Here is a 12,696-nt window from a genome sequence, read left to right on the forward strand (position 1 = left end):
GGGAACTTGCTTCTTAATTGTGTATTTATTCACTGTAAGCGACTCCTGGACAGTTGAACACATATAAGACCAGTATCAGCTATAAGACCAGACTGGATAGATGGAGAGAGAGATAGCCTCAGTGCTGAAGGGCCTTCAGTAAATTGTGTAACTGCCCAATTTTAGGAGTTAGACTGAAAAGGTTAAGCAGCACTGGGCTAAAGCATCTGCTTCATTTGTTAAAATCACAGTATAGTTTAATTAAAATAAGACTGCAATCCCTACTGCTGATTCATCTGTACATTAGGCATATTGAACCTTATAATTTGCTTTTAGGGCAAGAACACATAGAGTGTTAGCTCCACTGCTCTTAGTCGACTTTAATCTGAGAGAAGCAGATCCGCTCCTGCCTGCATGTAGCTACACAGATGGAGCAGAAGCAAAGATAGGCCCAAAAATGCCTTTGTATTTACTTGTGTCTGGTGTGTTGTATTCTGCACCTAGCTCTGGATTGTGAATCAATCTGAATGATGTGCAGATAAGGGCATGGGTAGAGGACAGGAAGGTGAAAGCTACCAAAATGCAGATCTCAGTGCTCTGTTTCTGACAAAGTGCAAAAACTATTGTGGACTGCACACGTTTGCACTTTGCACTCTGCTCTGCAAATAATAAATGACCCCCTATTTTACCTGTTGGGTTACCTATATAAGAAAAAAATAATTCTTAGAAGACTGGATACCTTAATATTCATTGACTTGACTCCTTAATTCCTTATAAGGAACATACTGTCAGCTCTTCCTATTTACATTCCTAAAAATCATGTGATTACGAATTAGTCACTTACTAACAATTACAGCAGTGGTGTAAAGTTTAGGTGACTGTAGAACATAGAAATGGCCACAAGATGCCGCTAGTGGGTTATTTTTAAAAAAGACATTTTTACCTCAAGATGCCAGTATTCACCCAGTTTGTGTATATATGTGTGTGTATTTTTTCTTTTTTGTACGGTTACGGTAAAAACTTAGCCCCCCTAAAGTTTTTTCCGTAACTAACATTTGGATTTTCAGGATTTTATTGGGTTTTTTTTTTCATCATTTACATGTTATCAGTCCCTTCCCTAGTGGGGTTTGCACACTAAGGTGGTCCCTACTATGCATACACTAATGTCTATTTCATCATTGGAGGGTGAAAAGAAACTTGAGTAGCAAGAGAAAACCCAAACTGGGAAGAACATACAAATGTCTCACAGTTGGGGCAAATTTATCAAAATGTGAGATTAAAGCCCTGGTCATTTTTCCAAATTAGAAAAACCAGGCAGGCAGTTTTGGCAACCCTAAAGGGCCAATTTATCAAAATGTGGAGAGTTCTCCAAAAAAAATTCTCCCACTTTCTATTCATTTCTATGGGATTTTCAAAAGCTTATTTATCACATGGGTGAGAGTTCACGCATCTAAAAATCCCATAGGAATGCATAAAAAGTGGGTGAATTTTTCTGTGGAGAGCTCTCCACATTAAGGGTTGCCAAAACTGCCTGCCTGGTTTTTCTAATTTGGAAAACTGACCAAGACTTTACAAGATTGATGCAGCAATGATTGATGCAGTGATTTGCTGGCATTACCCCACCCTCATGATGTCATTACCCAATGCTTGTGACTACACCATTTCCACCCTGTGATGTCACTGCCGAAAGTTAGGCAGGGGGAAAGGAGGCAACCCTAGTCACAGTGCCATGATTGAAATCAATGCTAGAGTCTGTGTTAAACACAACACTACTGTGCTTCAAATTAATGCAATAAATCTGATGTTTTGGTACATTTGAAATAAAACTGGACAATACATATACTTTATTGTAAGGGAATTAACAAGAAATATATATCATTTGAAAAGTATTTACAAAAATTTGCGGTAACTTTAAAATAAAACATGAATAGTGAAGCATTTCAAAGAAATGGCAGAACATTTTTGAACAATGAAGACTTCCCCTTTAAATGTACATTTTAAAAGTACATCTAAAATGTTCCATTGAGCATAAGTAGCAACCAGGTACAAACAATATGAATATTGAATGCTTTCCCCATTACATATTTGGGTCTGTAAATGAATTATGAATTTTGAGTGTATTGATTATGAGACAATTTGCTGTGCTTTGCAGTTTACCATCTCAGGTTGTGCAGCTACATCAGTAATAAGCATATAACTGGACAATGTAAAAGCAACGTGAATTCTAGGGCAATGAAATGAGGAAATGTTATAATGGGTCAAGGAAGTGCTGCAAGGGCAAGCAGCCTGCTGATATAACTACTGATTATGGGACTGTGGTATAATGGCTCCATATTGGATCTTTTTTCTGTCCTGTATTACATGTGTTACAGTCACATATGTGCATTAAAGCCACACATGCCTAGTACTAGTAATATTTGGGAACAAAAATTGTATAGAGGGATCATCAAGTTGTTCAGCAGGGTGCTCACAAATGTGAGGGGTGCTTCCAATCAAAATGGTAAAGCTAATCGAGCAATGTGCATTTTTCTTCTAGAATCAGTAGGTGTAGAAATTTTATGTAAAATGCTCTTCGTATAAATAAACAAGAAGATGCAGAAAATGTATTTAACAGTTATTAAACATTATTATAAAACATTAATGTTAATGCTAAACATTATTAACAGTGTAACTCTGTAAGATAAATGCAATGATTGTGTGATTGTTCACACCCTAAAGTGCAAATATAACTCTCCAACACCCAATGTAAGCGCTGTTTGTATAGTTACCCAGTGGCATTAACTATAGCGGCAACAGACCCGGGGACCCGGGAACAGGTGGGTCCAGACTGCTCCCTACCCGGTTGTGCTGCCTGCTCACATTTTAGGTAGGAGAGTGGCTGGGGAGATTTCTACAACAATAGAGGAGGCAAAGGATGGAAGCTGGCAGGTATGGGGGGGTAGCTCTTGCTGTGCATGCTGGGCCCCTCCAAAGAATTTTAGTAGCTTCTCAAATGTATATAGGGCCAAATATTGATTCAGCTAATATAATTATGTACATCATAATACCCATCCATGGGAGTGTGTTAGCATTTGGAAATAGTCATTATATGGTCCCTACGGTGTGTAATTATATGCTGGGGGTTGCTGTGCTATCCACAGGGGAGGAGGAGGCATATGGATTTAAGAATGTGTCTTAATATGACATAATATAATTCTTAACATATGAATGAAAGGTGATATCCCTACAGTGAGCACCAGCCATTTGGGTTTTTGCTGAACTACCACCATTAGTATGGGTACAGTCTTAAAAACTCTTGTAATAACATGGGTGGGGCTTGAAGGGAAAAACTTGGCTGTACGTTTTTTTATTTTGTACCCTGACCACCATTTGTTAATCTGCCCTCTGGTCCCCATGGGAATAACTGTCAGATCAAAGCTAGTTAAGCTCAGATGGAATCCAAATACATGGGCACTTGTTTCCCCCCTTTCCCTTCTGCAGTTTCCCTACTTGTTCCCATTTATATACCCAGAAATAATCATAAACAATGTATCTTTCATTAAAAAAGAATAACAAATATAATATTACTGATAATTATCCTGTCAGTGTGTTTATCTTTATTCATTTCATGTATTGGCTTTCTCTATTGCTTTAATAACATTTAGGATAGAAAACAAATACACACTCACAGTATAATGGTAATTATGAGCTTGTCTATAAACGAACTGGTCTTATAAAAAAGAATGTGTGCACGGGTACAGGCACAGGGATAAGCACACAGCTTAGGTGAGTTAGAGTGCGATTTGCACAAAACACTTATTGGCTGCCCTAAATATTCTTACAACTCTTTGTGAATGACTGACATCCTTAGCTTTGTTATACAGTGGCCTAACCAAATGTTGCACTTTAAAGGGGCAATGAACTGAAAACTCTGAAACCCTGGCTTAGATGGAACGTTGCTCCAGACTTTACTGCACACTCTGCTGCAATATGCTAAAGATGGTCACATTTGGTTCAATATTTATCCTATTTTATCCTATATACAACCATGTCAGGAGCCCAGACTGATTAAAATCAGGTCAAGATCAATCAGATTACCTTTTTAGACAATGACTGCATGGGCATGCATTGATGGGAACTGGCTGGGTACCCCTATGAATCTGTTGGTTAATCCTACTGACCAAATATTAGTGCCTTTAGCAACCATTCTGGTCAAACAGCTAGATCTGTATGTGTGTGGCCAGCACTAAATCCCCTGTAGGTGTTTAACCAACATATGTATGCTGTCACTATTTTTTGTAAAGTTTCCATTTTGTATGGTGTAACATTTGGTCAGTCCTTCCCCATAACAAACTTTACAATAAATGTAAATAGTATCTAATTTTCATAGTTAATTTATAGTTCAGAGAATAACATTAAAAACATCCATTTAACCCAAATGATTTGCTGGGATTTTAGAAATATATGGGACAGCAAAGAAGGATGGGCCCACCATGCTTTGGACCCACTGGAAAAGGAGGGAGCTTATACGTAATTAGAGGCCAGAGTTCTGGACAATGGGGGAAATAGTGTTGGTGTGGGGCGGGGGGGTAACATTGTTTGCACAGGAGTGAGGTCTGCACAAACTTTAGCATAAACATGCAATCAGAGCAATAAGAACACTGCCATTGTTGCCTCAGAATCTGAGAAATAATTAGATGATTTGCGTATACAGTATGTACTTCATGCAATCCCTGTCAAGGGGTTTTAAATCTGTGTTGCTTGACGTCTTGGCTGTTTCCAATCACAAGGTCTTGTTAAAATATTGCAGCACTGATGAATTTGATGTGCTGTTACTAGGATTTTGCTTTTGTGTGTGCTCGCCTGGTATCTGCAGAGGTGGGTGCTGTAGTACAGCTCTCACTGATAATTGTCAACTCCTCTCCCACTTACAGATGACTCACTAGGGGAAAGGCATTCACTGCAGCAAGAGCGCACATATTCACAGCTGTGTCCTCCGACAGACAATCCACACACAAGCAACACATCTCATTCCTGCGCCATTCTTACATGAATGAGGACAATACAGAGTTAATTGTGCAAAGCTTTCGCTGTGGTCCCTTTACCATGGAGTTTTTTTTACTCTGTTCCAACAAGTTGTCATCACTGGATCAATGGATCATCACTGATCACACCAGTGAAGCTTACAATCTATGGGTCATACCATGAGCACACAAGGCCAAATTTAATCAGGGCCCAGTTAACTTGCATGTTCTTTAGAATGTGAATTGAAATGGAGTAGCTGGAGGGAATCCATTTAGACAAGCAAAAAAAATCTCTTTTAAGTGGCATTTAACCCAGTACATAGTTGATACAGAATGTGAGACTTTAGAAACTAGATTGTAAAATCCCAAATTGCAGAATGCAAAAGTAAAAATAATGCAAAAGTCACAAAGAATAAAATATTAAGACACATTATGACAACAGTCACCACTGTCTACATTTTAAAGTAATATTTCAAGGTCAACTGTTCCTTTGAAAACAAACTTTAGGATTTATTAAGGATGTTAAAATGTTAAAGGAGACATATTGGATAAATGGAAAAAACCCAAGTTTTGTAGGCAATTATGAATAATATATGGTGCTGTTTTTACATTGGTCTAAAATTAATTACAGTCTGTATAATGGCCCCTTTATTGGAACTCCCTATAGGGAGTCTCTGTCCGTGTTTCAAATGAAGGGTGGGCGTGTCCTAACAGTCCCTACCAGAAGCACAGCAGGAGGGGTTTAGTCAATCACAGCCCTGCACTCACACAAGCAAAGACAGGCTTCAGTTCCCTATCAGGTCAGCCTAGCTGCTGATTGGTTCCAATCCTACAGTGCAGTGTACTGAGAGCCGCCCGGTTCTCCTGCACATCCAGAAAATTCAGCCAGCAGGAATGGAACAGATGGGCAGGACTAGTGGGGTTTTGGTGGAATTTCTCAATAAATCAGTCCAAAACACAACTTTTTTAAGCACAATCCTTCTATATTTGGAGGAGTATAATTCACTGGTACATTCTTAATTTTTATATGATATGTCTCCTTTAAAGGACATGTAAAGCCTACATTTGCCTACAATGTATATCAGTTGGGCACGTCTCCCCCACCCAAATGGCATCATTTGTACTGCATATATCCCCTCTGCTTGCCAGCACCATCATATTTTCCTAAAGCAAATAGCAGATTTCAGCCAGTGGCCATTTTCCTCTGATACATAATCAGATACATTTAAATCTGCAAGCAGCATACAAACACAGACCCTTATTCAGGATACATTTCATCAAGAATACAGGCTCATACAGGCACAACTGTTTGTTCTGCTTTGTTTGAGCACTGTAATGGTAAAGCTGAACTCAGGAGAAAAAAATTGAAGCAGACAGCTAGAACTGAGTTTCTATGGGCAATGCCATCTCTTAACTGGCTGCTAGACTGGGGGCGTGTTTAGTAATCTGAGCTTAGAACAACAGAGCATGCCCACAAGCCAACAGAAAAAGCAAGTTCCCGGGGCCGAGTGGGTTACAGGAGGAATAGGAAATGTAATTGATTAAGGGGATGCTGCAGCCTTACTATTAACCTCTGGACAACCAGTGTGGCAGGTATTGAAAGATTTCAAAGAGGCTGTTCACTGATTAAATTTGTGTGTGTGGGGTTTGCATGTCCTTTAATAAAGCTGCCCCTGTATGGCCACCTTAAGATCTAGTTTGTGTACAAAAACATATCTCTTATTTCACCTCTACACATCCCCTTTTTGGGGCCATTCTACCAGCCAAGACTGCTTGGCAACACCCATTGGTCCTGTAAAAATGCTGGGAAAAGTTAGCGTTTCCTTTTGACCAACAGATAAAACATGAAATTACCTGTTTAGCATTTTTGTGCAACAATTTAAAAAAGTCAAATTTTCTGTGCGACAATTTGAAAGAGTTGCAGTTTTGTGACTTTTTCCCACATTCAGATTTTTTTTTAAATGTCAGACATTCGTTAAAATGAGTTTATTTAAATTTAAAAAAAAAGAAAAAAATTAGAAATGTTAGAGTTTTAGTAAATCTACCTCTTAGTGGGAGTAGGCTTGCAAGTGTGTTTGTAAGTGGACATTGCATTGTGCAGTAAGCGTGGTGGGGGCATGGATATTTGTGGCTGCTGCAACAAGGGAACCCATCAAATCCCAGTCTGAACCCTTCTATATTTATTCTGTATGGATTTCACTTCCGATAAGTCACTTCCACAGATTGGCAGCTCTGTTCCTGTTTTCCCGTCCTGCTTCTAATCTATACCAATACATCTGTCAATATACAATTTTTAAAGCATAAAATGTTATATAATATAATAGTGGCTGGCCAGCCTTCTATGGAAACTGTCTCATATAACCCATATAGGTCTTTATTAGTTCCATTTTGGACAGCCACATAAGTGACTGCCTTGCAATTAATCTCCTCTAGCGGTGATGACTAATCTCCTTGATGCTTTCCTACCAGCAAGAATAAATGCCATTGCACGTCTTGGGTCAAAATGTTATCTATTTTATTTAGTAATTATACTGACTTGTCTAGGGTTGTCTGGCTTGTCTAGGGCTTATAAGCTCATTCATTTTCTATAGTAATTATACTGGCACATCTGGGTTTGTTTTGGTATGATGGGTGTGGTTAAAATGGCTGTGAAAGAATAAATACATGCAAATCTTGGTAAAGGTTTTTATAAGTAATTCCACCTTATTGATTAACGCAGTTGAGATAGAGGTATTGTCAAGAACTAATTCTACCCTTTCCCTTAATACCATGATTTAACCGTATTTGCACTTGATATGTCATTAAATACACAGGAGGTATATTATGAGCATACTTAAAACAGACGTGGTTGTGTGTGCTTAGACTGGCTATCACAAAGCATATAATAATTTGAGTTAGTAAATCAGTCCAGACAGGCACCTGTATTTATAAACTAATTTCCATATTTAAACTAGCCCTTAAAATGTGTGCTGTGGATATATAATTTTTTGAGTAAATCAGTCCAGACCTACTAAGTTACTAACTAGTTATTATACGCTTTGTAATTCTTCAGAAGCCTGTGAGTAGCATGCATTAAGCAGGAGGCTTTCATTTTATTGTAACAAAATTTTATCATGCTTTTGAATCTTCTTTTCTTTATGTACCATACTGAATGTGGATTTGGTGTTCATCGTGAAGCCTCTATGTTCCTGCTTTGGACATTATTTGGCATTTATTCTTTTACACAGTTTACTTTATTTGAACAGGTTACATATATAGTGAAATGTCTATAACTACTTACACTTTGTGGTGTGATTATTAGTTGAACATACTACACTATGGGGCAAATTTATCAAGATGTGAATTCAGAGCTTAATACATAAAAACTCACCCACGTTCTATTCATTCCTATGGGATATTTAGGAGCAAATTTATAAAATGTTGGACTCTCACTTTCACCCATTGATAAATACACTTCTAAAAATCCCATAGGAATGAATAGAATGTGGGTGCGTTTTTATGTATTAAGCTCTGAACTCACATCTTGATAAATCTGCCCCTACATATATATATAATGTTTATTTTTTTTTGTGCTTTGTATTATCAAGCCTAATCAGAGGGGTGAAAGGAAGGCAGCTGCAACCAATTTAATCACCTGTTCGGACTTTTACTCACAGAAAGACCATGCACAGCACTGATTGTCTTTCTCTTCTGTATTCATAGGTGACTGTACATGGGCACCGCCTTAGATGCCCACTAGCTTGCCTGTCCTTTAAACATACAATTTGGGGATGTGGGTGGAGCAGAAAACGAGCATTTAATCTGCCCCTGCGTACCATTATAAGCAAAAGGCCACTGTGTGTTGTACTTCCATGGGACTTAAAATGTTAGGACATATAATTATAGGATTTACTATTCCATTTTGTACTGGTTACTATGACTTTTTATGCCAGCTATAACTAGAGAATTAATGCTGGGATCATTGCCCTCTTATTTGCTGCTAGAACACTTATAAGCTTATTTATCAACTTTCAAGTTTGTGAATTCGAGTTTGTTTTTCTAAATCAAATAAAGTTGCATATCAAATGCTCACTTATTTATTAATGTAGTAAGCTCATGCAATTAAAAAAACTCAAATACCTTAAATTGTTGAGTTTACAAACTCAAATATCTTGTATTGAAAATATGACTTGACTTTGCCTAGGACAACTTCCATGGATTTGTATAGAAGCTTGCAAGCTTTTAGATGGCAAATTTTTACATTCAAGTTTTTGAACCATAATTAGAATTCGAGTTTTTAGCACATTTTTTTTTCAGCTCAAAAAAATATCAAACTTGAAGATTGATAAGTCTCCCCCAAAGGGTTGCTACCATTTCTGGGAAAAAATACTGGCCTGTTTTAATCTAATTTCCCTATAAAAGGAGATATATTGGATAAATGGGAAAAACCCTAATTTTGTAGGCAATTATGAATAATAAATGGTGCTTGTCAAGCTGGACTAGTAAGGTCCAGCATAGAAAGGGTTAGGCTTTCAATTTAGAAAGTATGTTTGGAATCCACATTTGAGGGAAACCCCTCACAGTAGGGGGTAATTCACAAATACCCCCTAAAAGACACTAAAGACGGACTGTCTGGCTAGGGGACTGGGAGGTGTGAAGAGCCAGACAGGGCCAAATGAATCAGCAAGGTAACTAAATTATCATTCCTGTGCTACATTGGAGTGGTCTATCTCAGGGCAGATTCTTAGCTAATATTTCTTTAGGCCCATAAAATAAATATCTTTTACTAAAGAAAAAAATCATGGCGCTCAGCAATTAGCTTGTAGCTAGGGTTTCCCACAGACTCCAAACACTCCCATGTTATGATGATCCATCTCAGGATTATCCAATATTCTGATATAACCAGAATAATATGTGTTAGGCCTGGTGTGTTTGGTGTCTATGAAAAGAGAATTCCATTTCCCACATTATGCTCATGGTTCCATAATTCTGAATACCCATAAGTATGTGAGGCTAGCTGGAAAATAAAATGTCACCAGAACACCCAGTTACCAAATGGTGACCTACCTTGTAACATGTATATCAATGGCCCAGACAACTAGGAACATATATGCCTTTGGGGACCGAGCTGCTCGGGAGGTATATGTCGCTATTTTGTCCGTCCCCCCGGAACAGGAATTACATAGGACCATTCTATTGGTGATCTATGTAGGTTTCTGCATTTTTATCCCTTTTTATTTTAGAGCTGTTTGCAACCTGTATGTAATTTTGTAACATTAACTGTTTTTATAATATATATGTCCACTTTGGATTACTAAATATAACATTTATTAAGTTTGTCTTTATGCTCTAAATGAACCTTTATGCCTTAAGCGGAGTGTGTATGTTAAATGTGTTTTAACCCCTTGCTAGTTAGAAGGGAAGTGTGTCTGCTTAACCCTTTGTTTGCTTGCGGGAAAATTGTGATTGTCTGCTGGAATGGCTAGAGTGCCTTGCTAGAAAGTCTAGGGTGATTTGCCTCTGTGAAGCGTCAGAGTGCAAAAGAACATCTTGGGGCCGATTCATTAAAACACGAGTTCGAATCGAATGGGAAAAATTCAGATTGGATACGATAATTTCTAAAGATCGCAAATATCACGAAAATGCTTACAAAAAAATCTTATTAGTCATGATAATATCGTATTGGCGATCCGAAAGTCACAAAATGTTCGTACCGAACGATTGCAAACAGCGGCAGAACCTTTCCGAATTTTTTGTGCAAGCGTACGAAAAAGTTGCGCGGGCGTACGAAAAGTCACGCTCCGAGCGTTCGTGCCTTATTAAATCTCCCCCCTAGACTTGGGTGCTTGCGGCCCTTAAAACATGGTGGTGGCAGTTTTGTCAGGTGGTCAAGAAACTGTATAGTTGATGTGTCAACCCTTACAGCCGCATGTCTGGTCACGTACGTCTGTGGTGGCGTTCGTGACAGCGCTAGTTTCACTTTGGGCTAAAAATTAATCCTATCTGGAGCTCCCTATAGATCCTATAAGTTCTCTGTCCAGTTTGAAATGAGGGGTGGGCGTGTCCTAATGGTCCCTGCCAGAAGCACAGTAGGATGGGGATAGCCAATCACAGCCCTGCAGTCACACAAGCAAAGACAGGCTTCAGTTCCCTATCAGGTCAGCCTAGCTGCTGATTGGTTCCTATCCTACAGTGCCCCCCTGCACAACCAGAGAATACAGCCAGCAGGAAGTGGAACAGATGGGCGGGACTATTGGGGTTTTGGTTGAATTTCTTAATCAGTCCGAAATACAACTTTTTTTAAGCACAATCCTTCTATATTTAGGAGTATAATTCACTGGTACATAAATAATAATAGGATATGTCTCCTTTATTATATATATTAAGTATATATATATACTTAATTTTGCAGCCAGTACCCATAGCTTTCAGTCAGTCTGTGTTAACTTCACATCATAAGGTCGTGACCAAATTCTGTTACTGTTGGTAAGTAGTTGAGAAGCATTAAACGCAGGTTGCACTCACTACCCTTACTATACCGCTGTGCCGCTACCTGTAATCTACAGAACCCTCACAGCCTCACTGCACGTCACAGAATCTGGGGCGGGGACTGCGCTCACGACTGGGAGGCGAGTGTGTGACGTCACATGCGCGTACCCGAGCGGTTATTCGCCTTTCCTGCCCGTGCCCGCTTTTGGGGCCGCGCTTCGTGAGCGCGCCCGCCTGCCACTTTGAAGGCGAGAGAGCGGTAACGGCCGAGGCTGCCCCCGCCGGCGGCACCCATGGGAGGGTGTGTGGGCACTCACCACGACTCCTCGGGAAGCCTGAACGAGAACTCAGACGGGACCGGAGGTGGGTGAGGGAAGGAGAGATGGGGGAGGATGATTGGGAGGGAAAGGGGGAGGAGGGGAGATAGGGAAGAGATCCGCTGCTCTTTTGTCTCATATTTGCCAGATGCAGAGAATCACCCCCTGTGGAGGGCACTGCCAATGTGCTTTTCCGTACATCCCCTCCTGGCTTAGTTACTGACAAGGTGGCAGCACCGTCCTTTCCTAAAGGGCCCTTACTGGCACAGCCAGGGATGCCAGGTACCCCTCATGGGTGGGTTGGGGTCTGTGAGTGCACATAGGAACCAGCATGAATGGACCTCCCTGCATCACTTGCCAACTGGCCCTCATGTTTGGGATAGGGTATTATTATCTATTGTCCCAGCATTTTAATAATAAGAACTCTGCAACTACTGCTCCTAATAATGCACATACTATACTTGTGTGGGGGGTTGGATGGGAATGATATACAGGTGTATGGTTGTATAATTAGTTTTAATATTCAGGCTCTACTGTAGACAACATAGACCGTAGAAGCCTAATATACTTACCTTTTAGATATCGGATAAGTTACTCCTGCTGAAGGCAGTCTTCTTATGGGTTAAAGGACTTTTATTTATTCAAAGGTTATGTAAGCCCATTAATATATGTTTTTTAAATATTATCAAAGACGTTGTAAGCAACTCTCCTATATTCATTTACTGTAACTTTTGAATGGTTTTAAAGTTATTTGTAAATATTAGTGTCGCTAAAGGCTGTATATATAGTCTGCTCCTGTTCTCTGCCCTGAAACACTCTGACTTTCAAAACAATGTAGCAGAATCCAAAGATGAAAAGAAGCATGGCTGACTTCTGCACCGGCAGTGCCAAAAAGGGACAGACAAATAATGCTTTTTACAAATAACTTG

The 12,696-nt window shown here is 39.4% G+C and overlaps 1 protein-coding gene across 1 annotated transcript in view; it reads left to right on the top strand.

The window, feature by feature from the left end:
- The first annotated feature begins 11,699 nt into the window (after positions 1-11,699).
- Positions 11,700-12,696, top strand: part of ubtd2 (ubiquitin domain containing 2) — a 49,337-nt gene continuing 48,340 nt past the window's right edge. Inside the window, exon 1 of the mRNA NM_001101807.1 lies at positions 11,700-11,813. Coding sequence (NP_001095277.1) covers positions 11,744-11,813 — 70 coding nt within the window. The 5' untranslated portion in view covers positions 11,700-11,743. The remainder of the gene's footprint in view (positions 11,814-12,696) is intronic.

This window comes from Xenopus tropicalis, chromosome 3 (genome assembly GCF_000004195.4).
Source record: "Xenopus tropicalis strain Nigerian chromosome 3, UCB_Xtro_10.0, whole genome shotgun sequence".
Lineage (NCBI taxonomy): Eukaryota > Metazoa > Chordata > Amphibia > Anura > Pipidae > Xenopus > Xenopus tropicalis.